This window comes from Pseudorca crassidens, chromosome 15, assembly GCF_039906515.1.
Source record: "Pseudorca crassidens isolate mPseCra1 chromosome 15, mPseCra1.hap1, whole genome shotgun sequence".
NCBI classification, from domain to species: Eukaryota; Metazoa; Chordata; class Mammalia; order Artiodactyla; family Delphinidae; genus Pseudorca; species Pseudorca crassidens.
In genome coordinates, this window is record NC_090310.1 from 88,652,458 (window position 1) to 88,677,366 (window position 24,909).

The 24,909-nt window shown below is 55.7% G+C and overlaps 1 protein-coding gene across 3 annotated transcripts; it reads right to left on the bottom strand.

The window, feature by feature from the left end:
- Positions 1 to 643: 643 nt before the first annotated feature.
- On the bottom strand, positions 644 to 24,905 carry GMEB2 (glucocorticoid modulatory element binding protein 2). 3 transcript variants are annotated; one of them, XM_067708729.1, is made up of 11 exons: positions 24,808 to 24,825; positions 23,858 to 23,918; positions 15,998 to 16,162; positions 15,536 to 15,633; positions 14,857 to 14,984; positions 9,132 to 9,235; positions 6,556 to 6,713; positions 4,660 to 4,731; positions 4,165 to 4,302; positions 3,727 to 3,849; positions 644 to 3,231 (listed from the first exon to the last, which is right to left on the bottom strand). In XM_067708729.1, exons 3-11 carry the CDS (start codon positions 16,126 to 16,128, stop codon positions 2,573 to 2,575), a joined length of 1,611 nt encoding a protein of 536 aa, XP_067564830.1. In that variant the 5' UTR covers positions 16,129 to 16,162; positions 23,858 to 23,918; positions 24,808 to 24,825; the 3' UTR covers positions 644 to 2,572. The 3 variants fall into 3 exon arrangements, with proteins under 3 accessions (XP_067564830.1, XP_067564831.1, XP_067564829.1); XM_067708730.1 differs by lacking the exon at positions 23,858 to 23,918 and having other exon boundaries at positions 24,808 to 24,905; XM_067708728.1 differs by lacking the exon at positions 24,808 to 24,825 and having other exon boundaries at positions 23,858 to 24,498.
- Between the last annotated feature and the right edge of the window lie 4 nt (positions 24,906 to 24,909).

A 24,909-nucleotide genomic window follows, 5' to 3' on the forward strand; every position in this document is an offset into this window, starting at 1 on the left:
CCAAACCGGTCATGAAGGATGCCCCCTGCCAGCCCCCTCCAGCGAACAACACCGGCCTCCCTCCCCCCACAGGCCTCCCCAGCGTCGGCACCGCCCCGAGGCGAGCCCCCTGCCCATTCTCTGTCGGGGCTTGAGGGCGATGACCCTGGGGCAGAGAATGGGTGCTGGGGACGATGGGCAGGAAGACCCCAGCCCTGGGCACTGGCAGGAGCCTCCGACCCGGACGTCCAGGGAGCCCCGTTCCCACACCGGCCCTACACTGCTCCGGACAAGCGGCTCAACCTCTACCACGTGGAGGGGTCATCAGGCCGTGGCCCATCAGTGCGGCAGCCCACGTTTGATTCCAGGACCCAGAGGCCTCACCGCTGCCCGTGAGCAGTTAAGCCCGACCACCCTCACGTGTGAGAACGCAGAGCACAGCCCACTGGCCATGGTCTGCTGGTCACGGTGACTCCAGGCAAGTCCACTGCACACGGGGGAGATCCAAGGCCAGCTGCTCGACCTCAGGGCAGCAGAAGGGCCGTGGGCCCCCGGACCACCCTCTCCAGAGCAGGCTGGGGAGCGGGCAGGCACCGCCCCCAGGGGGCACGTCCCCATGTCACCCACCCACTCACAGCCTTTCATCACCAGACACACACACACGTTATGAAAAACGTTTTTATTTTAAATCAAAGTACCAAGCAGATACTTGCAAAACAACATACAAAGTAGAACTCAGATGCCTCCCTTCCCCAGGCTGCCTCCGAGCCCCACAGATCCGGTTCTACCTTCCCAGACGCCCGAGCTGGGACAGCCTGCACGCACCCAGTGGGTGGAAGGGGGAAGTGGCGGGTGGCGACAGCGAGATGGCCCGACCCCACAGTGGGCTGAGGTTTCCTGGAGGACAGTGGGCCCCTCCCCACACCCCGGGTTCAGGGCCCGCCAGGCGCCGGTGTCCACAGGAGCAGCTGTCGGTGGCTTCCGTCCGTGTGGCTCTGAAACCAACTTTCCTCCCGGTGCCACGTGGCCTGCGGGCGGGGCGGCTTCCGAGAGGTGGCAGGTCTGACCGGAGAGGCTCCAAGCACAAGACGCCCGGCTCCACTCGCGACGCGTTCTGATACGGTCTGAGCCAGACTCGGGACGGGCTGGGCGCCTAGCCCGCGGGCTCCCACCACACGTGTATGAGACGCGCCTGGAAGAGGAGCGTGTAGCAAACAGGGAAGTGACACCGCGCTGAAACCAGCAGGCCCGAGACAACGGCCAACCGGACCTGACAGAAACAAAACAGCCTCGGTGCTTGACGCGGGGCGAGGGTGCTGAGGGGGGGTCCGGGCCGCCTGACAGACGGAAGGACGGATGGACGGGCGGACGGAGCCCAGTTCCCTTCAAAGTGCGAGGCGGGCAGTGGCTTCTCTCTGGGTCTCCACAGGTGACAGACAGGAGGCCCAGGGTGCCCGTGGGGACCCTCTGCTGCAGTGGCCCAAGGCCTGCAGGAAGGCCCCCCCCTGGCCTTCCTCCTGAGCCCACAACCAGAAGGGCAGAGGGCCGACTGGCCCGCGGACATCCTTCCCGCGAGCATCTGGGTGCCCCCACCTCACCCAGCACTGGCCCCGAACGCCCGCCTCCAGGAGGGGGCCCCACCAGCACGCTGAACACAGGGGATCACGGGCCCTGACCTGAGGCGCGTCCCAACTGGGAGTGAACCCCCCAGAGCCCCTGCTTGTTCTTTCCACGCGCCCTCCTCAGGCCAAAGCCGCGGGGGACGCCCACCATCTTGCTCCCCTGGGGCCTTCCCGACAGTCCCTGTGTACAAAACACTCTGGAACCCAGAACAGGTCGGGAAGCCGAGGCACTCAGCGTCGTTTAGGTTGAAAACACTATAAACCTGACTCTTCCTAGAAGCCTACTAAGGAGTTCACTTAAAAATACCCCCAGAGCGTGTGCAATGGCCCCTGAGCCCCTGAGCACCTGCCAGGCAGGAGTGGGGGCGGGGTGCCCCCCCCGGCCTGTGCTGCTCAGGCCCCTCGGCCCCTCTGGCCAGGCAGGTGCCCCGGGGTCTGCACCCCGACCCCTGGGTGCCCTGCAGCACCACTGATGCCTGTTCCAGAGCTGGGAGAACAGGGCGCTGGCCACGCTAAACCTACAGAAAACTGTGGGAAGAGACCAAATCCATAGGATCCATGGGTTTCCACACTTGGGACAGTTCCCAAGACACGTGTCAGTAACGGCCCGGCCCAGCCGGTGGGCCAGGCCCCGCCCCCCGCCCTGCTTCTGCTGCCAGCTGCACCTGGGCCCCCTTGGCCTCCCCGGCCTGGCTCCTGACCAAGGCCCCACATGTAAACAGTATTAATAAGCAACAGATGGAAAAATATATTTCCCAGAAAACAGGGGAGGAGGCTCAGAACCCGGGGACCCGTCTCAGGCTGCTGCCACGTCCCTCTCCTCTCCTCTCCGTCTGTTTTGGCGTTTCCTCTCTTTGGTTCAGCAGCCCCGCGTGGCCCGCCGGGCGCCAGCGCTGTGCTCCCGGCCAGCCACGGCCTGAGGAGAGGCGGCCAGCCCTGTGCTCACGAGGGGCCTCGCCCTCCGCCAACGGCTACTTGTGCTCATGGCCCTCCGCCATGGCGGCCACCTCGATGGTGGCCGTGTGCTCCTCGGGTCCCGGGGCGGCCACGGCGCTCTCAACAGCCCCCGTGGGCACCGTCACGATGGTGCTGCCCCCGGGCGACACCTGGGCCACGTTCTGCAGGGTGGGGCCCAGGCCGGGCAGGGTGAGCAGCTGCAGCGGGCTCACCACCTTGACCACAGTGCTGCCGTCCTGCATGGCGGCTGTGCTCAGGACCGTGAGGCTGGACGCGTCCGGGTGGATCTCCACCGTGCTGGGGAAGGTAGTGCCCGAGGAGGCCAGCACCGTGTAGCCCCCAAGCAGCGGTGAAGCGGGGGAGCTTGCCGGAGCAGCCTGGGGCATGGCCTTGCCCAGCATGGGGGAGGGCAGGGTGGACACCACTTTGCCCAGCGGCACGCTGGTGAGCTGGGAGACGGGCACACCGGGGGTCAGGGCGATCTGGGCGGACTGGGCGAGCACCTGCGAGGCGATGGCGGCCGGCCCGGACGTGGCCCTTGCGAGCCGGGGCCGCTTCACGGGGGGGGGCAGGGAGACAGGCGTCAGCGTCATGAGCACGTTGCTGAGGTGCTGCGACTTGTGCTTGAGCTCCTTGGCCCGACGGCGGTGCTCGTCACACTGCTGCTCCAGGGCTGCGGCGACAGCGACAGGGCGTGACCGCGGGGCACAGCGGGCACCCACAGCCTGCCCTGGCCGGGGCCTGCGCTGACTTGGGGCCTGACCCTCACGTCCTCACGGTGATGCTCTGTCCTGTCCCCCACGGCCCTTGCAGTGACACTCTGTGTGGGGCCTGCTCTGATGGGGACCCACCGCTCTGAGGAAGCAAAAGAGTCATCCTGAGCAGCTACCTGGCTCCGCCCGACGTGGGGACAGGCCTCCCCTGTTCCCTGTACTGTTTCCAATCATCCTAGCGCTCGCAGGAAAGCTGCCTCGGTGACGTACTAAGATAAGGAGGGCACAGCGTAAGCAGCCTGTCTCACGCGTGGCCGCAGGCACCCCCCCAGGAAGGTGCCGCCTCACAGGCAAACCGCGGGGCCGAGGGGGAATTCACCGGAAGCCTGGCTGGGGTCATCTCGGGGTCACCGCCCCCGCGCAGCTGGGCGGCTCACGGCGCAAGGCCAGCGTACCTGCCAGGTCGCGGGCGTACTGCTCCCGCGAGCGGTCCATCTGGCACTTGTGGCTGGCCAGCACCTTCTTCACGAGGTCCAGCATGCCGAAGTTCTGCACGATGTTGTTGAGGAGGACGGCGTCTACAAGGGCAGGGCGAGCACACAGTGAGAACGCACCGGCCCACAGCAGGGTCTGGGGCACGCCACGCCCCCCGGTGAGATGAGGGGCTGGGCCCAGCAGGTTACTGATTCCCGGCCTCAGCTTCGTCCCCGTGGCAAGGAGGGACCTGGTGGGAACAGGCTAACTGCCCACCCCCGCCAACGCTGCTGGGCTCAGCTCGGAGCCAGAAGGAGCAGGCTGCACCCACGGGCGTCCTGAAGCCGCCCACCACCGCCACCACCACGAGCAGAAGAGGCCTCCGGGCCCACAGACCAGGGCAGGGCAAGACCGCTCACCTCGGAGCTGCAGGGGAGGGTCCTGGACCCGCTGCTGCAGACCCTTCATGGTCTCCACCAGCTCCTGGTGGAACTCCTGTATGACCTCGTCCAGCAGGCCTGCGTCCTTCAGCCCTCGCCAGAAGGCAAACGTGTCATCTGTGAGAGAAGGAGCGGCTCAGAGATGGGGAGTCCTGCACAGGCAGCCCCACCGCCGGTTCCAACCACACGGAGGAGCAAAGAACTGCCAGGAGAACACGGCTCTGAGGGGCAGTAGTGCCCCCCACAACCATACGCGCAAGTCCAGTGGGTGGGCCCTGCACTTCCTGCAAGAGGACGCCCGGCGGTCCGCAAAGGCGAAACCAGCCGCAGATCGGAGCCCCGCCCCAACGCACCCCCTCGGTGAAAAGCCACGGGAAGGCCCCGCCCCCGCCGTGAGCCGCTCAGGAAGGCTCCGCCCCTGCCGTGAGAAGCCCAGGAAGGCCCCACCCCCACCGTGAGAAGCCCAGCCCGCACCTCCGACGGCTGTGGTCCAGTCCCCAGGGTCCTCACAAGTCTCGATGGTGATAGTGGCAGGAGCACCGTTCACTGCAACCAAGATGAGCCCGGTGAGCTTCGCCTGCGACAGGCCAGCGTCCCACCCACCACCCACCCCAGCTCTGACTCGCCGCAGCCACCCGCATTTTCACAAAATTGACTGAGGTGCACGAGCACAACAGAGCATGCACGTGCCCTGCGTTCTAAATTCACTGTTAAACATGTAAAAAGAAGGAGCTGGAACATGCCTCCTCGAACCTGTCCACGTGTCCTCAACATGCTGCTGTCCTTGTCACGGCCACAAGCTTCTACAGCCTGCTGGCCAGGGGCCACAGGCCAGCCTTTCTGCCTGGCCTGCTCTTGGGGTCTCTGTCTCACTGACACTAAGCATCCGTCTCGGCAGCTACCATGCTTCCGTCTTTGTAAATCAGAAGCGGGACTTAGAGACGCAAGCCACCCCAGCTGGGCCACCTCTGACTCCAGTGTCTGCGGAGTCCTGGACACGGTCTGGATCTGGCCATTGGGGCTGAGCAACAAGCCTGGAAGCCTAGCCTCTGGGTGCGCCCCCTGACCTCACTCCAGCCTCGCTCACATCTGACAGACGTCGGCTGGGGATGCGAGATGCCTGAAATAGCTCCTTCCTAGTCTGGGCTGGTGCAGAGAGGCAACGCAGGTGTTCTGAGGACTCTGGCTGAAGAGACCACCATGGAGGTGAGTTTAAGCAAAGCGACACACCATCCAAGCCACCCAGGGACAACAGGCTTCTAAGAGCTAAATCCCAAACCCCATGTGGCCTTTACCGGACACGGCGCTCTGACTGGAGCGTCAGCGCCCAGAGCCTTCCTGGAGATCTGTCACTGCGGCCGCCTTTTACAAGGCAGAACAGAGAGTCTGGACCCAATGACCCGGAGGAGGCCCTGTTCCCACGGAAGCCACTGGCCCACCAGGAGTGCTGTCTCCCTGTGTCTCCTGGGGGCGGGGGCGGGGGCCTTACCGTGACCCAGCCCCTCCCACACTGTGTAGTGCAGTCCCAGGGCCAGCCCTGACTGCCGGCAGCCTGCGTGTTCCTAGAGCTCCTGGGAGGGACTCCCACACTGGGCCAGCTGCCAGCCCGTGCAGGTAGGGGGGGCAGGGACTCATTTGGGGTGAACCCCAGGACCTCACTTTGCCCCCAAGCCTCCCTCTCCATCCTCCTAAGTACAGGACAAGGCCCCTCGACCAACCACCGTCTGGTCAGCCATAAGGACAGTCCCTGGCCACGCGGCAGCAGGCCCAGACTGACCTGTGGAGCAACAACTTAGGGACAATGCAATTCCCATCACAGGAAAGGTAGCGCCACCAAGTTATCAATGGGCAACATGAACAGGGAACTTGGGACCGGATTTCATGCTAACTTGTTTTAAAAAGAACCTCTGTATTCAAAAATCTGGAAAGAATTCCAGGAAATGTTTAGTCCTTCTACCAGTTAGAGCAACAGATGCCAACGCAGAACATCATAAACACATCAACAAATCTCAAGTTGCGGGAAGTGCACGAGCCGGAACCAAGCGCCATGGGGAGCGGCCCCAGGGCAAGGACAGAGGGCAGACCAGGCGCGTGGGGCGCTCCCTGCACTGGCCAAAGCCGGGGGTGGGCACTGCACGTTTGCTCTGTTATTCTTCATACTTTTCTCTACACGTGAATCATTGTATTTTATAATAAAAATGGCTTAGAAAGAGGAAGTACTTCAGTCTTCCCTGTGGATGAAACAGCAATTCAGCTAGACTTCCTCGGTGAGGAGGGAGGTGGCTGCGGACCCCTGGGGCCTGGAAGGGACAGCTGAGTGGACAGGGAGGCCCCGCTTGTGGCCGGCAGCAGAGGTGGCCCAGCACGTACCGTCGGCCGTGGCAGGCGTGAGCGGGATGTACTCGGCAGGCGTGGGGCTGCCCAGGGATGCACGGGCCCCCGAGAGGTCGATCTTGGTGCTGCGGCAGGTGTTGGAGCAGACCCTGTCATGCTGGTAGAAGTCCAGCTCCCCGGAGTCCATGATCTTCCTGCGCAGAGGAGGGCGGGGTGTCAGCCACGGAAGGCCTGCCCCGGGGTGGGCCCAGAGTGGTGTGTCTGCGGAGGCAGGCTCCACCGGGGCTCCCGGGCAGGCCTCTCCAACACCCCAGCACAGCTCTCTCAGGTGGCGTGGGGACGCCTGCGTGTGGCTCTGTCCACAGGAAGGGCGACCACAGTGGCTGGTGCTCCGAGGGAGGTGGCTGTCCAGAGACGCCGGTCAGCACTGAGGGGCTGGGCCTCTCCGAGATGCTCTGCTGCCCGCCAGCCCCGGGGTGGGGGGGGACGACTCAGGGCCAAAAGAGGTGCTGACGGCGGCACACCCGCCTGGTGCGTGGCCCAAAAATCGAGACCCTCCAGAAGCACCAACAGCGCCAGCGCCTCTGGATTCTCGCTGTGTCACCTCCCAGCCTCAGTTTTACCAGGAAGGCGCCACATGTGCCCTGCCTGCTGGGACGCCCCCCAGGCCCTCCTCTCTGGCCTCTCCCAGAGCTCCTGGGCTTCAGTTCGGTGCATCTCAACTGGCCTGCCTCGACCCGCGAAAGGATCGGACGGCTCTGGGGCTGCCGCCCACCTCGGCCTTGGGGCAGCGTGAACGCGCTGGCTCCAGGGAGTGCAGCAGACGGCACCTCCCGGCGGTGCTCTTCCAATGAAACAGTCACAGCCGCACCACCAAGATACTCACGCCCGGCGGCAGGTGGGGCTGAGAGAGGAAAGAGCTGGGTTGATGGGAGGGTGCAAAGCTGCTCCGGGGGAAGGAAGGGGCTCCCCAGGGAGAGTGACAGGGCTCCCACGGGCTGCAGGCACCCAGGGCAGCAGACATGCCCAAGGACAGCAAGAAGCCGCTTCCCCCGGGAATAAACACAGGAAGGAGAGGGGCCCCTTCAGCAGCAAAGCAACCAGATCCCGCCCCTCTGGACACCATGAAAAACCATGGCTGTCTCTGGACAGGCAAGCAGCAGGGCCCAATTCGGAGGGGCGAGCCGTTACCACCAAAGCAGAAAATGTTAGAACACGGAAATCAGGCATTAACGCTCCTGGGGGTATAAATGCAAAAGCCTAGTCTGTCCTCAGCCTTCTTGGAAGCGGCATCACCCTTCCCGTTTCACAGGTGGAAGGGAGGAGCTCCGAAGGCCACCCGTGACAGGCCACACCCACCAGGGCGGCTGGTGGAACAGGCACCGCAGAGGGCCCCACGGGAGAGCCTGAGCAGGACACTCCAGACCCTCGACATTCTAGGACCTGATGTCGGTGTGAAGTAGCGAAGAGCCAGCCTGAAGCTTCCCACCAATTCCTACTTAATTTCAAAGGGAAGACGCAGTGTACAGGGAGAAAGGTGAGTGGACGCCACACCAAGACCCCGCCACCAACAAGGGAAGCTGATGGGGCACAGGCCAGCAGGACTGACTCTAAAAACAGGAAAGTTGGGGCTCTAGGCCAAGACACCCTGAAAGCGTCAACGCCACGACTGTCACAAGGTCACAGGAACAGTGCAGCTTGGAGGAGACCAATGCTGCCAGTGAACAAAGACAGTCCGGACAGGACCCTTGCTGGCAGACTGGTCATCCAGAAAGGACGATGTCTGGACAACTGGACAGACCAACACACAGCAGCTTAAAGAAGCGCAGGCTCTCAACAGGGACCCGAGTCTGGGGTGATGGTGGGAGACACACGGGGGTAGGTGCTGCCTCAGAAGGAAGAAGGCTGCCCTGGCCACTGTCCTGACGTGCAGACAGCTTCACGGCCAGTGTCTTCCTGGTGACACAGTCACAGGTGCCTCGGTAACGGACTGGTGGTGATCAAACCAAGACAGAAAGGGCTTCCCTGGGGGTGCAGTGGTTGGGAATCCGCCTGCCAATGCAGGGGACACGGGTTTGAGCACTGGTCCGGGAAGATCCCACATGCCACAGAGCAACTAAGCCTGTGCACCACAACTACTGAGCCTGAGCTCTAGAGCCTACGAGCCACAGCTATTGAGCCCGCAAGCCACAACTACTGAGCCGACGCTGCACAACTACTGAGCCCACGCTCCACGACTACTGAAGCCCGCACCACTCCTAGAGCCCGTGCTCCACAACAAGAGACGCCACCGCAGTGAGAAGCACGCACACCGCAACGAAGAGTAAGCCCGCATGCAGCAACAAAGACCCAATGCAGCCAAAAACAATAAATAAATTTTAAAAAAAGCAAGACAGAAAGCCCTGCAAGTCTGACAGGGTCACGCGCTGGCAGGGGTGTGGGCGGCCCAGCCCCGGGACGCTGTCCACAATCCTCACGTAGAAAATGCCCCTCATCCTCAAAACGCAAAACCCAAGGAAAAAGCAGTGGCCACAGTGCTCCCCGACATAGGGTCACCGGCCCACCCCTGCCCAGTCCCTCCAGCCGGTCCCCCGCCCCCACGCCCCACCGACCTGAGCATGATGCCGTTCATGCGGATGGCTCGCTTCCAGTCCTTCAGGGTGGACTTGCCGGCCAGGTGCACAAACTCCTTGGGGCTGATGACATGCTCATCGTACTGTGGAGGGAAGAGCAGAGCAAAATCAGGACAGAGCCTCCCCACCGCCCTTCTCTCCTGCCTGACACCACCGCCCCCCCAGAGCTGGCCTGGGAAAGGGGGTGGACGGCAGGGCAGATGTGGTGGAGCCGTGGGCCGGCTCTCAACCTGACATTCAGGATTCAGGAAAGAACCACCATGTGAGACGAGCCTGACCCCTGTGCACAGGGGCTGGAGTGGGGAGCTGGCCTCCTCCTGCCCCAGCGGGTAGTCAGACACTGACCCCCAGCGGGTAGTCAGACACTGACCCCCAGCGGGGAGGGAGCTAAGTGCTTGGCGCCTCCCCCCAGCCACACACCCAACGCCGGGGACCCAAGGACCCCACACCACTCAGAAAGGCACAGCGCTCTCTCCCTCCCTTCAGACAGCAACTGGCAAACCTCCTTACGCATAACTTATTCCACAAATAATGTACACATATATCACACCAAGTAACAGGAGACACAGTGCACAGGGTCAGCTGTGAATGTCCCTTCAGCCGGTCTGGCCCACCCCTAACGGCACCCTTCACGGCCCAGGAGCATATGTCCACTTCAAAGTCAGGGACCTGCCCCCACTCCTCACAGGTCTGCTAGTTTCCCCCAACAGTGGCCTGAGAAGGTAAAGTATCCTATTCAGTCTTATTAAACAAGAAATTACTGGAACCAAAGAACAAACATAAAACTGCATTTACTTAGAAAACAAAGGACTTCCCTGGTGGCACAGAGGTTAAGGATCCGCCTGCCAGTGCAGGGGATGCGGGTTCGAGCCCTGGTCCGGGAAGATCCCACGTGCCATGGAGCAACTAAGTCAGTGCACAACAACTACTGAGCCTGCGCTCTAGAGCCTGCGAGCCACAACTACTGAGCTCACGTGCCACAACTACTGAGCCCACATACCACAACTACTGAAGCTCATGCCTCTAGAGCCTGTGCTCAGCAACAAGAAAAGCCGCCACAGTGAGAAGCCCACACACCTCGATGAAGAGTAGCCCCCGCTCTCTGCAACTAGAGAAAGCCCACGCACAGCTTTATTAAAAAAAAAAAAGAAAGAAAAGAAAGAAAACAAGCAGGCTGGGGATGGATAAGTCACTGGTCTCAGCAGAGGCAGAAACGAAAGCTCCAACTGTGGCCTGGATGCACAGCTGGGCCCCAGCCAGGGTGCCGGCCGTCCCAGGCGTCCCCTTCCCGGGCGGCTGCCTCTCGGGCGCCCTGCAGTCTGTGTCAGGTTGGGCCCAGGTTGCCATGCCGCTGGAGCAAAAGCACCTCCACTCAGCCACACTTGCTCTGTAGCGCTCCACAGATAGTCATATTCTACACATTGGAGGTTCGTGGCAACCCTGTTTCGAGCAAGGCTATCGGCGCCGTTTTTCAAGAGCAGTTGCTCACTTCAGGTCTGTGTGACACTTTCTGGTAATTCTCGCAATATTTCAAGCTTTTTCGTTATTACTATAGTTGTTATGGTGTGTGAGCAGTGGCCTTTGATGTTACTACTGCCGCGCCAAAAGCTCAGATGGCGGCTAGCATTTTTTAGCAATAAAGTGCTTTTAAATTGAGGTATGTACATCGTTTTTAGACATACTGCTATGACACCATTAACAGAGTACAGTCTAGTGTAAACATAATTTTCATATGTGTGAAGAAACCAAACAGTGTGTGTGACTCTTCTTACTGAGACACGGGCTTTACTGAGGCGGTCTGGAACTGAACCTGCAGCATCTCCAAGGTCTGCCTGTATCTCCAGTGCACTTGGTCGCGGCAAACGCCACCAGCCTGGGAAGCCCCTCTTGACGGAAGCAGCTGTCCTAATTGCCTGAGCCCTGCACTCTTTCTCTCTGAGTCAGGAAGCCACTCATCCCCTCAGTCAGCTGGTCGGGAGCCAGGCCTGAGCCTGGGCAGACAGGCAGAGTCAGAGTCGGAGGACCTCGCTGGCCACTGCCCGAGCCCAGGAAGTCCACACTGGGCCCGGCCTCTGCCCCCACCACGTGACACCCTCTCTGGCCATCGCCTCTGGCCCTGCCCGCACCCGGACACTGCAGCACCACCTGCCGGCCTGTCTCTCCCTTGCATCTTGTGCGCCCCCCATCCCACCTCCCTCTGGGGGACCAGGCTCTCCTCTGCTGGCTGGGCAGGTGTGCCCCACTGTCAGGGTGGGCCAGCTGATCCCACTCACAGCCCTCCAACCGTCCCACCACAGAGCATGCGGAGCCCCCTAGGACGCACACCAGCACTGCAGAGCCCATCACCTTAGACTCACCCAGCTCCTCCACTCTCCACGCCTCTGGCCACCTAAAAGCTCCTCTCTGGAGCCACTTTCCCTCTGCCTGAAATCATTTCTTAGAATACCTTTAGTTACGACTTGCTGGTGGCAAACACACTTTTGCCTGAAAACGTTTCTGTTTCCCCGGTTTCTGAAGGCGACTCCACTGCGTGCAGCCTTCCTCTCCTGGCACGAGGAGACCCGCCCTGCGCCGGTCCCCCGGCTCCCTGAGGAGACCCACCCTGCGCCGGTCCCCCGGCTCCCCAGGAGTCTTTAGAGCTCAGCTGCCAGGGGGTCTTGCTCCACTGCTCTCATTATTACACCTCTTTTGCTTCTAACTTTTAATTCTGCTGTGATTTCAACCTTACAAAATAACTGCAGGTACAGTACAGAGCCGCAGCGGCCCCTTCCCCAGGCTCGCTCTCCACACAGGGCCCATCTCTAAACGCTCGTGGGGTAGCCGCCCTGAGTCCTTCACACCTATTTCCTGAGAACAAGGTTCCTACATAACCACACACAGCTCTCAACATCAGGAAACTACCATTAATGTATTATTATCTGATGCACAGGCAATATTCCAATTTCACAAACTGTCCCAATAACGGCCTTTGTGGCGACTTTTCTCTGATGCAGGACATGGCCTGACTTTGCGCTGCACTGACCACTGCGTCTTGCCTCTGACTCAGAGCAGCTCCTCGGCCCGATGGTGTCTTCCTGACCTCGACATCTGTGAAGCATGCAGGTCAGTGTTTTTGTAGACAAAAATTGTGCCCCTCAGTTTTTGTCTGTCTGGCGTGTTCCCGAGTAGAGCCGGGTTGTGGGGTTTTGTCAGGAATGCCACAGAATCCCTGCCCATTCGATCAGGAGGCCGGGATGGAGGCTGGCCCCGGTACTGATGCCCAAGCGCCATCACATTTAGCGAGTGATCTGCAGGCTTCCCCCTGTTGTTCCTGCTTTGCCTCTGTAAGCAGTGCCTCAGTGATGGGGGTACCTGGAGACCAACTGTCCCTCATCCAGCTTCCCCTGACTAGTTTCAGCACCCCCTGCGGCACTCTGGCTCCAGCACCCCTTCTCATTTGTTAGTTGGTGTAGGAGTTTAACCTCTCCCTTGTGTCAATGTAAATAAATAACATGAAATACACTGCAATAAATATGGGCCCATAGATTCTTGTTTTTACTTGAATCATAATCCCTAACTATCATTCATTATTTTGATGCTAAAGTGTCCCAGGAGCCAGTGGAAGGTCCTCTGAGCTGGCACCTATATGGATTTTGAAATGTGGCTGGTTTCTTCTTACTCATTCAGTTGAGGATCTGTTAAGTCTCTTGAACTGTGGGCTGCTATCTTTCCTTGGTTCTGAAAGTTCTCAGACGCTCTCTCCTCTCAGAATTCAGATGGATGCATTAGACTTTCTTGTGCTTCCATTTTCCCTCATGACATTTTGGGGGACCATTGTCTGGATCACCTCTTCACCTCTATCTTCCATTTCACTATCTCTTCAACTGTGTCTAGTGTGCTGTGAAATCCAGCCACTTAAGCGTTCAACTTTAATTCTGTTTTTCACTTCTAGTTTGTTTTTTGTTTTTTTTAAATAGTTAGTTAGTTATTTGGTTGCACTGGGTCTTAGTTGCAGGAGGTGGGCTCCTTAGTTGCAGCTCACGGGCTCCTTAGTTGTGGCATGCGAACTCTTAGTTGCAGCATGCATGTAGGATCTAGTTCCCTGACCAGGGATCAAACCCGGGCCCCCTGCATTTGGAGTCTTATCCACTGTGCCACCAGGGAAGTCCCTCTAGCTTCTTGTTGTTGTTGTTTTTAATTAATTTTTGTGTGTGTGTGTGTATGGCTGCGTTGGGTCTTCGTTGCTGTGCGCGGGCTTTCTCTAGTTGCAGCGAACAGGGGCAACTTTTCGTTGCGGTACACGGGCTTCTCATTGTGGTGGCTTCTCTTGTTGCGGAGCACGGGCTCTAGGCGCGCGGGCTTCAGTAGTTGTGACATGCAGGCTCAGCAGTTGTGGCTCACGGGCTCTAGAGCGCAGGCTCAGTAGTTGTAGCACACAGGCTTAGTTGCTCCGCGGCATGTGGGATCTTCCCGGACCAGGGCTCGAACCCGTGTCCCCTGCATTGGCAGGCGGACTCTCAACCACTGCGCCACCAGGGAAGCCCTCTTTTATTTCTTGAAGTAAATTAAACATAATTATTTTATATTCTGTGTCTCCAAATTCCAAGCTGCAGCATCTGTGGGTCTGGTTCTTCTCTCTGTGGTTTCTGAGTGCACTCATTCAGGGGCTTTATTTCCTGTGTGCTCAATGTTTTGTTTTGCTTTACTGTGAGCTGCTCCTTTTCTTGGAACTTTGTCTGTCAAAATTACTTGAAACCTGAGATAAAGATGAGTTCTACCAAAAAGGATTTTTCACTTGCTTTTGTCAGATCCCTGGGGGAGCTGCCAGCCAGGAACAACCTACGGCTAAACTCTTAGCTAAAGGTGTTCACACTATACAGGCCACATGTGAATCCTCAAGAGGGTTCTCTCTTCCACCCGGTGCTAAGACATGAGACAGGAGTTTTCCATGCCCTGGGGGATAGAGGGGACGGGGAGTATGTGATTAGCATACTCTCTAACCCCCAACACTGAGGGGTAGCAGCATCACAGGGACAATCTCTGCCCCCAACAACACACCCAAGTTGGGAGCCCTGGGCTTCACCTTCTCATCTCCAGCTCCACGAGGCTGAGAAAATCAGCGTCAGGCAAAGGCTCTCAGACAAAAGCCGGGGTAGGTGCTTGGCCTCCCTCTATAATACACCTTTATTCAGGCCCTGGGCATGACTATTTCCTCCTCTTTTGCCAGCTTCAGGAGGCATCTAGAAGATACATTACGAAAATATCTTAAGTGGCATTTTTGGCTCTTTTCAGCACAAGGTGAGTCTGGGTACCTAAACTACCATGTTGCAGAAAGAGCAGACCTCTCCCCTCCATCTTACTCATGACTGCTAATGAGTCTTTGCAAAGCATCCCTCTCGTTCAACCTGCCCAGCAGAGTCACTGCCGATCCCAACTTCAGCAGAGCTGCCTTCCCAGCCTCTCTCCACAGCTTTGCTCCAGGAACAGAGAATCTCTGCCCTGAGGCTCTCCGTGTGCCCCAGCGGCAATCCTGTCTGTCCCTGAAGGCTCCTTCCTTCTCCTCTGCTCTCCCAAGCACGGGATTTCTGCCTTCTGAACTGCCCCCTACAGGTCACACCCGCTGCCGTAGGGGTCTTCTTTTGTTTGCTTCACAGCTGCGGGACTGGGGTCCCCTCCCTGCAGCCCGGCACACAGGCCTGTGCTCTGGTTGCATCAGAACCCTCACCTGAACACACTTCACATTGATGCCGGGGCACACAAACTTCCTCCAGATCAGGTTGGCTCTGCTGTCCCCGCAGGTGATGGGGTACACGATCTCGGCCTCCAGGCTCTCCTCCTCTTCAGCCATCTTCACTTCTCACCAGGTGTGTCGACAGGGAAAGGGGCAACATAGAAAATCAGTTACAACTTCTCCAAAGCACTTTCTGCAAAAGCACAACATTAACTACCAACCTAGAAACCAGAAACTAAAATCCAGGAGGGACTGAGACAGGACCAAGGTAGGCGGGACATTTCTCATCAGCCCAAAGTACAGAGCCACTGAAGGAAACAAACTTTGCCTGGCACAATTCCAGAGAAAACCTATTCTTAACACTTGGAAGAGCTCTGAGGCCTTCAGCGTTAGGCAACAGGAAAAGACCAAAGGTGATAAATCATCTTCACCGCCACTCACTGACAGCTACACTAAGTAGGACCACAAAACCAAGCTCTCCCCTCCAGCCACAGGCCAAGGCCACACTGGAGACTCTGCAGCCAGGGCCTCTGTGGCGCCACCTCTGAGGAAGAGCCCACAGAAGAGCCTCGGGAACCTCTGACTTGTCCCCTACTGATGGGAGGACCCCCCCTCGGAAAGGCCACCTCCAGAGCTGCCTACGGGCGCTGCCACGAGAAGGCAGGCTCCCTACCTAACACGGCCTCCTTGAGCTGCGAGGACGCTGTGAACGCGGCTGCAGCAGCTGCCGCGGCGTTTTCCGTCTCCATGTTACCCTCCGTCAGGTCACTCCTGGGAACAGAGGGGAGGAGAGAGGAGACATTAACACCCCCAACAACAGCCAGCCTCGCACTCTGCTGCCATTTCTGCCCGACTTGCCAGTCCAGCCCGAGGTCACGGCACGGCAGGCTCAGGGCCATGCGCTCACCGCGCCGCTGACCCCACAGGCGTTGCTCCTCAGGTTCCCTTGGAAAACCCAGTTCCTAACTGGCCCTACTGTGTTCTTGTCAGAGGAGAAGTTACCGTGCGCTTAGGGGCATGAAGCCATGACCTTGGTGTCGGGAGAAGAGTCGGGGAAGCGTTACTCGCTCCTGGCCGGGTGGCGGCTCTGCGTCCCCTGGCGCCCCCTGCCCCCAGGCCGGGTGCCCATCCTCACCCGTGCGGGGCCAGGTTGGTGGTGACCAGCACGGTCTTCACCTCCTCCATGCCGCTGCCATCCGCCGCCGTGTCGGGCGTCGTTACCACCACCACCTCCTCCATGTGGACGCTCACGTCGGGGGTGGCCATGGCTCAGCGGACAGGAGGTGCCAGGGCACCGGGCCTGCAGGGCAACAGGGGGGCACAGGGTCTGCACGGGGACCTCGCTACCTTCTGACAGAAGCAATGCAAGAGAAGGGCTCTTCCAGGGCCTCGGGCTCTGGCGAGGATGCAGTGAGCACTGAGAAAGGAAGCCCTGGAAGAACCTCGGAGCCATGACAGGCCTGAAAGCCCAGTGGTCACCTGCGGGGGATGGGAAGGAACCAGAATGTGGGCATACGCCTCTGGAGGTGGGTCCCATGCCCTGAACTCAGGGCTGTGCACAGAAAGCCCGCGGAGAGATTTCCCTGGCGGTCCAGTGGTTAAGATTCTGTGCTTCTACTGCAGAAGGCATAGGTTCGATCCCTGGTGGGGAACTAAGAGCCCACATGCTGCAGCACGACCCAAAAATAAACAAAAGAAAGCCCTCGGAGATGGATCCTGTCTCTGGTCTGCGAGACCCTCCCAGGCATTATTGTCTTTGCTGGCTCTGCCCTCCAGCAAGCCCCAGGCCCTCTAGACTCCATGACAGTCACGGCCAGGCAGGCACCGAAAACTCCGGGGACCCAGAGGCACCCCACTGCTCTCCTGCTCTCCATCCTCTGCGCTTGGCTCAGGGCAGACCAGGTACTGATGCATCGCAGCACAGAGGACACGTGAGAGACCTGGCTTTTAGCCAAAGCACAAGGAAGGGCGTTCTGGGGGTCAGAGAGAACGCAGGAGACTGCGGAGAGGAGGGAGGCGGAAAGCGCTTGCCCCCAGCTGTGTGCGAAGGACTGGGTCACTCCTCACCTGTCCGTGTGTGGACCTGACCCTAAATGGCAAACCAAAGATTTCGCGGACCGACCTCCAGGATCGACCCCCACCAGGTCTCAGACTGGCCTTGGGTGGCACCTATGGGACAGATCCAGAGAACACTGCACAGGCTGGAAGGCTGAACTGATTCAGGTCCATGCCCGCCCACAGAGGGGGCTCAGAACCCGCAACCCAGCTCCATTTCCTGCTACAACAAAACGCTCCATCCTCCACGGGGTTTAAACAAGAGCCAGAACCTCACAACACAATATTCAAAGTATCCAGAATATGATCCAGAATTATCTAACCCACAAAGAACCAGCAAAGTCTGACCGATTCTCAAGGGAAAAATTATACAAGAGAAGCCCAATCCAAGGCGACCACCGGAACCCACAGTGACCTCAGAGCTGCGGGCACTCCTGCTCCACACGTGGAGCCAGCCATCCTCGAACGGGCTGCCTCAGGAACCGAAGCCACAGCCTAGTGGAAATCGGAAAATTAAAAACTATAATAACAGAAATAAAAAAATCCACCTGGTGGGCTCAATATCGGAATGGAGATGAGCGAGGAAAGAGATACAGCAATGAAAATAAAGATAGATCAGTACACATGATCTAATCTGAACAACAGAAAGAAGATGGAAAAACAAAATGAACAGAGCTTCAGGGAATGCAGAACAATATAAAAAGGTGGCCATCTGTATCACCAGAGGCCCAGAAGGAAAGAAGAAAAAAGCGTGATGCTAAAAAAACTCTGAAAAAATAATAGCTGAACACTTCCCAAATGTAGTGAAAACTATAAACTTATACATTCAAGAAGCTCAACAAACCTCACACAGGATAAACTCAAAGAAATCTACGCCCAGAACATAATCAAACTGCCGAAAACTAAGGACAATGTTAAAACATCCCCAAAGCAGCAGATAAGAAGGTGTGTATTTCCACGTAAGAATAAGAATTTGAAGGCCTGTGGGGCTCTCCCCTCAGAAGCACAGAGCCCGATGCAGGGACATTCTTAACACGCTGAAAGAAAAGCGCCTCGGCCCGGATTCTACAACAGTGAGAAGACCCTTTAGAAGTGAAGGCACAATAAAGACATTTCCAGATGAAGGAAAATGAAGAGAACGGGCCACAGTCAGACCTAACGCAGTACTTCAGACAGAAGGAAGTCACAGCAGAGGGAAGCCTGGAACGTCAGGAATGAAGGAAGGCAACCAAAACGGGAAGTATCTGGATAAACACGTAAATGATCGTTCCCTTCAGTTCCTCAGGCACGTCTGACAGCTGAAAGCAAACACTCAACACTGCTGGTGGGACTCAATGTGCGCAAACATAGACCATCTACAGCTTCGAAGCGGATCGTGCCAGGGCCCACATGGTGGTCCTGCTGCTATATCCCTCTGAGGGGAGAACACTGTTCTAAGCAGACAGAAAAATCAAGTCCTTCAAAATGCGAATGGGTGAGCAAGCTGGATATTCCATGTAATGACCTCTGGAAGGTCATCCAGAGGCAAAAGAAGTGAGGTATGAAGCCACAGAAAGGCACGGCGGGGACTTCCCTGGTGGCACAGTGGTTAAGAATCCGCCTGCCAATGCAGGGGACACGGGTTCGAGCCCTGGTCTGGGAAGATCCCACATGCCATGGAGCAGCTAAGCCCGTGCGCCACAACTATGGAGCCTGCGCTCTAGAGCCCACAAGCCACAACTACTGAGCCCACATGCCACAACTACTGAAGCCCGCACGCCTAGAGCCCTGCTCCGCAACAAGAGAAGCCACCACAGTGAGAAGCCCGTGCACCACAACAAGAGTAGCCCCCGCTCGCCATAACTAGAGAAAGCCCACGCGCAGCAACAAACACCCAACGCAGCCATAAATAAATAAATTTATTTATTAAAAAAAAAAAGACAGGGCAGACCCTTAAATGCACACTGTGAAGTGACAGAAGCCAGCCTGAAGAGACCAGTGGCTGCCAGAGGGTTGGGGGGGTGGGCAGCAGGATGAACAGGCGAAGCACAGGATGTTTAGGGCAGTGACACCACTCTGTGTGATCCTGTCATGGTGGATATCCACCATCACGCATTTGTCAAAACCCACGGGATGTACACCACCAAGACGGCGCCCCAAGGTAGACTATGGACTTTGGATGGTTCTGATGTGTCAATGTAGGTTCATCCTTCGTAAAAAAACATGCCCTTCTGTTGAGTGATTTCATTAATAGGGGAAGCCGTGCACGTGTGGGGGCAGGGAGTACACGGGAAGTCTCTAGAACTCTTTCTCAATTTTGTTGTAAACCTGCAAGTGCTCTGAAAACTTAAGGCTTAATTAAAAAATATAAAACTAAAACATACACTGTACAACACCAAAAGTGAACCCCAATGTAAACTATAGACTCTGGTTGATGATGGGTCAACTGGGGTTTGTGACTGTAACAAACATACTACTCTGGTGAGGATGTTCGTGCTGAGGGAGGCTGGGAAGGGGGTGCCTGGGAGCTCTGGGGGCTCCTGCTCAACTGTGCTGTGAACATAAACCTGCTCCAAAATGAAGTATGTATGTTACAATTCAGCGAAGAGAGAATATAGTGGAAAATGCAAAGACAAGCTATAGGTGGAAGAAAATGCTTGCAAATCGCATGTCTGACAAAGAACTCGTGTGCAGAACATACAAAGAACTCAACAACAACAACACAACTTAAAAGCAGGCAGAAGTGGGGCCTTCCCTGGTGGTCCAGTGGTTAAGAATCCGCCTTCCAATGCAGGGGACGTGGGTTCGAGCCCTGGTCAGGGAGCTTAGGATCCCACATGCCGCAGAGCAACTAAGCCTGCACGACGCAACTAAGACCCGACGCAGCCAAATAAACAAATAATTTTTTTAAATAAATAAATAAAAGGAGGCAGAAGGTTTGAACAGACACTTCACCAAAAGGGAAGTCCAAATAAGCACACAGAGGGACTTCCCTGGTGGTCCAGTGGTTAAGACTCTGCGCTCCCAGTGCAGGGGGCCTGGGTTTGATCCCTGGTCAGTGAACTAGATCCCGCATGCCGCAACTAAAGGAGCCCACGTGCCGCGACTAAGACCCAGTGCAGCCAAATAAATAAATAGTAAAAGAAAAAACAGTAAACACACAGAAAGATGCTCAGCATCATTAACCCACAGGAAAATGCAAACCCAAACCATAACGATACCACCACACCTATTAGAACGGCTCAAAAAGCGCCAACAAAAAGCTGGCGATACAAAGACTGTGAGGATGTGCGGCAGCTGGAACTCTCACACAGCTGCTTGGTGCGGCCACTCTGAAAAGGGTCTGGACGTTTCTCAGAAGGCTACGTGTACTCTTATTACAGGACCCAGCAACCCCACTCCTAAGTATCTCCCCCACAGAAACGAAGACTTGGGTTTCCTTAAAAACCCGTACACACAATTCTATGACAGCTTTATTCATAACTGTCAGAAACTGGAAACAACTCAAATGACCTTCAGTAGATGAAAAGAGAAACAAACCTTACAAAAGAATACTCCTCAGCAATATAAGTAAATAAATAAATAAGGTACTTGACATGTGCAACAACCTGGATGGATCTCCAGAGAATCATGCTGAGTGGGTTACACACGCAGACCCTGGAGGTATCAGCACCACAATAAAGCGAATGCCACCATAAAGTGAGGCACGTGACGTTTTTCGTTTCTCAGTGCATATAAAAGTTATATTTACACTATATTATGGTCTATTATGTGTACAATAGCATTACGCCTAAAAATGACATACATACCTTAATGAAAAAATAATTTATTGCTAAAAAATACTAACCACCATCTGAGCCCTCAGAGTCTTAGTAGTAACACCAAAGATCACGGATCACAGATCACTGTAACAAACATATTAATAATGCAAGAGTTTCAAAAATTCCAAGAATTACCAAAATGTGACACAGAGACCCAAAGTGAACAAATGTTGTTGGAAAAATGGCACTGATAGACTTGCGCGATGCAAGGTTGTCACGAACCTTCAATTTGTAAAAAATACAGTATCTGCGAAGCACAAAAAGTGAAGCCCAATAAAACAAGGTGGGCCTGTAGGCTGTATGAGCCCACTTACATGACATTTTGGAAAAGACGAAACTCTAGTGGTAAGAGAACCAATCATTGGTGCCAGGGGCTGGGGGAGGAGGATAGGCATAAAAGGACAGCACAAGGGAGATTCTGGGGGTGACGGGATTGTTCTGTATTCCAATCATGGGGGCAGCTACACGATGAATCTATACAGGTGTTAAACTCACAGAACTGTACACCAAACAACCATAAAAGTTTACCATTTGCGAATCTTTTAAAAAAATTAAATTGGCCAAAAAAAAATGCTACTGTATCCTGGCATATATGGTCAACTGATTTTTGACAAGGGTGCCAAGACCATTCAATGGGGAATGGGGACAGTCTCATCCATATGTGGAGCTGGGACAACTGGACATCTGCAGGCAAAAGAATGAGGCTGGACCCTTACACCACAGACAAAAATTAACATAAAACGGATCAAAGATCCAAACATAAGAGCAAATACTGTAAAACCCTTAGAAGAAAACACAAGGGAAAATCTTCCTGACACTGGATTTGGCAATGATTTCTTTTTCTTTTTCTTTTCTTTCTTTGTTTCTTTGTTTTTGGCTGCACCAGCACAGCTTGTGGGATTTTAGTTTGCTGCCCAGGGATGGAACCCAGGCCCTCGGCAGTGAGAGCACAGGGTCCTAACCACTGGACCATCAGGGGGTTCCTGGCAATGATTTCTTGAATATGACACCAAAAGCACAGGCAACAAAAGAAAAAACACATAAATTAGACTCCGTTAAAATTAAAAACGATTGTGCATCAAAGGACACTCTCAGGAGACTGAAAAGACCACCTACACACTGGAAGCAAGTGCCTGCAAAGCACGTGTCTGCCAAGGGATTCACATCCAGGATGCGGCTCGACAAGAGCAAAACAACTTAAAGCATGGGCAAAGGACTCTGGGTAGACATTTCTCCACAGGAAACATGCAAAGAACCTGTACGCCACTGAAAAGATGCCCAACATCCCTAATCACTAGGGAAATGCACACAAAAACCACAAGGAGACACCACTTCACACCCATCAGGATGGTTATTATAAACAAACGGAAAGTACATGTGGTCAGCATGCGGGGAAACTGGAAACACTGTGCACCATCAGCAGACAAGCAAAACGGTGAAGCCGCTGTGGAAATCAGTCTGGCAGTTCCTCAAAAAGCTACACGTAGGGGGGCTTCCCTGGAGGTCCAGCAGTTAAGACTCCGCGGTTCCAATGCAGGGGGCACGGGTTCAATCCCTGGTTAGGGAACTAAGATCCCACAAGCCGCACGTTGGCCAAAAAAAAAGACCACTTTAAAGTCGCCCTTAAAGTAACGTTGCTCCGTGGTGCTTGGCTCTCACCGAGGTACCGCTGCTTTCACCGGGTGGACTCCAAGGGGGCCAGAAAGCCACGCTTGAGCTCAAAGCTGCAGAAAGGCAGGGACCCACCCTATGGGCGGCTGTCCTCACCCACATCTCGAAACCGCACAGAGCGCTAAGCAGTGGGAACACACAAACCGGAATTCCTGCCTCTCCAATGTCAAGTTTTCAAAATTCGTCTTTCCCAGTTAACCTTGAGGTAAAGCAGACAGGAGGAAGTTTCCAAAGTAGCACTCTGAGGCATAAATACACAAAACCAGGACGAAGACGCGCGCGGTCAGCACACTGGATTCAGGTCTGACTTGCCGTTGTCTTCCAAATAATCACAAATACTTTGTTTTGATAAAAATACCACTAGAAACATAGCAGAGGTCACAAAGCAGTGGCCCACAGACACAACTTTTATTTTTTTAATATTTATTTATTTATCTTGGCTGCGCAGGGTCTTAGTTGCGGCACGCCGGATCTTCATGGCAGCATGCGGGATCTTTAGTTGTGGCATGCAAATTCTTAGTTGCAGCATGCATGCGGGATCTAGTTCCCTGACCAGGGATCGAACCCAGGCCCCCTGCATTGAGAGCGCAGAGTCTTACCCACTGGACCACCAGGGAAGTCCCAGCACAATTTCTTTGATTCTCACTGTGTTTCAAAATTTTTAATTAGTTGCCAGCTTTTTCAAATTTTACAGGGTTCACATTTTAAAAATCAGATTTCCGGCTTCTCTTGAAAAATGTCACAAGAATTCATCCCTAGAGGTGGTCCCCCTAGTCCTGCATTTCCTTGAGAATCTGGGCTTCCTGGCCCTGCCCTCCTGGGGGCGAGGGGGGCGCAATGCACTAGCTGACCAGTCTCGACCACACCCTGCATCACACCCAGCCAGGACGCACCTGGCTCTTAAGTGTATGATGTATATGTACAAATCCCCGCCCCACCCCGCCCCCCGTCCAGTATGTCTTCCCAAAGTTTTATACTTCCTACAAAGAGACAATTTTTTAACAGTCTGCTTAATTTATCTTGTTACATTTGGAATTTATTTAATCCATTTGGTTTTACCCGAAACGGACTGACATACACTGTTGGTGGGAAGGTAAATTGGTGCAGCCACTATGAAAACGGTAGTACCCAGGTTCCTCAAAAGACTAAAAATAGAACTACCATATGTTCAGCAACCCCACTTCTGGGTGTACATCGGAAGGAAAACAAATCAGGATACCCAAGAGACACCTGCACCCCATGTTCACTGCAGCATTATTTACAATAGCCAAGATATGGAAGCAACCTAAATGCCCACGGACAGATGACTGAATAAAAATTTGGTATACACATACAATGAAATATAACTTAGCCTTAAAAAAAAAAAAAAGGAAATTCTGCCATTTGTGACAACGTGGATGAATGTAGAGAACGTCATTCTAAGGGAAATAAGCCAGACACAGGACAAAATACTACATGCTACCACTTACATGAGGAATCTATAATAGTCAAACGCGGAGAAGCAGACAGTGGAATGGCGGTTGCCAGGAGCTGGTGGAGGGGGAATGGGACACATCAAAAAGTACAAAGCTTCAGTTATGCGAAATGACTAAGTCCTAGAAATCTAACGTACAGCATAGGACCTGTGGTCAACAATATCGTACTGTATACTTAAAATTTTGCTAGTTAAGCGTTCTTATCACAAACTAATGAGAGCGGGAATAAACTTCTGGAGGTGATTGACAGGTTAATAGCATAGACTGTGGTTTTACGGGTGCACACTTAACTCATCAAGTTATATACTTCAGTTATGCACAGATTTTTGTAAGTTAAAAAATACTGATGTAACTGAAACTGTATTTGCAGTGTTAGCAAAGAAAGAAAACGTTGATTCACTGGAAGTGTCGCTCGACTACATGAACTATAAAGTTAAATATGTGACAGGTCATTACTGGCAATGGACCCATAGTGATTGGTTCCTACCACGGAGACCAAGGAGATACGGGTCTCACCAAAGGGTTGCACGCACGCAGCCCCCACGGGAAAGGGGGTGCATTCACCAGGCCCCCACGAGAGGGGGTGTATCCACAAGGCCCCCAAGGGAGAGGGACATCCACAAGGCCCCCAGGGAAGGGGAGAATTCACGCTGTCCCACGGGAAGGGGGGTAGCCACGTGGCCCTCTCCACGCAGCCCGGCCTAAGACCCTCCCCGGCACCCGCAGCCCGCGGCCCGCAGCCTTCCGGCAAGATGGAGGCCGCGCCGCCGCCGACGCGCCTGACGCGGGCCCGTGACGCCCGTGACGCCCGCCGCGCGCCGCCGCCCCTCCCCCGCTCCCCTCCCCCCGCCGTAACGTCCTGACGCTCCGCAGGGACCCCTGACTGGACGGCGGCGCGCGGCGGAGCGAGAGGCCTCGCCGCGGGGGGGGCGGCGGGCGCTTACCTGGGCCGCGGCCGGGCCTGCGCGGGCGCCAGCGGGCGGGCGGCGGCGGCGGCAGCGGCTGCGGCGGCGGCGGCCGCGGGCTCCGCTCCTTGTTGGGGATTC

Coding starts and splice junctions, on each gene's coding strand:
- GMEB2 (XM_067708730.1), bottom strand. CDS start 16,128: ATGGCCACCCCCGACGTGAGCGTCCACATGGAGGAGGTGGTGGTGGTA. Junction 4,732..6,555: donor CACGCCTGCCACGGCCGACG/GTACGTGCTGGG, acceptor TCTTGGTTGCAG/TGAACGGTGCTCCTGCCACT. Junction 3,850..4,164: donor CCCTCCCCTGCAGCTCCGAG/GTGAGCGGTCTT, acceptor CTGCCCTTGTAG/ACGCCGTCCTCCTCAACAAC.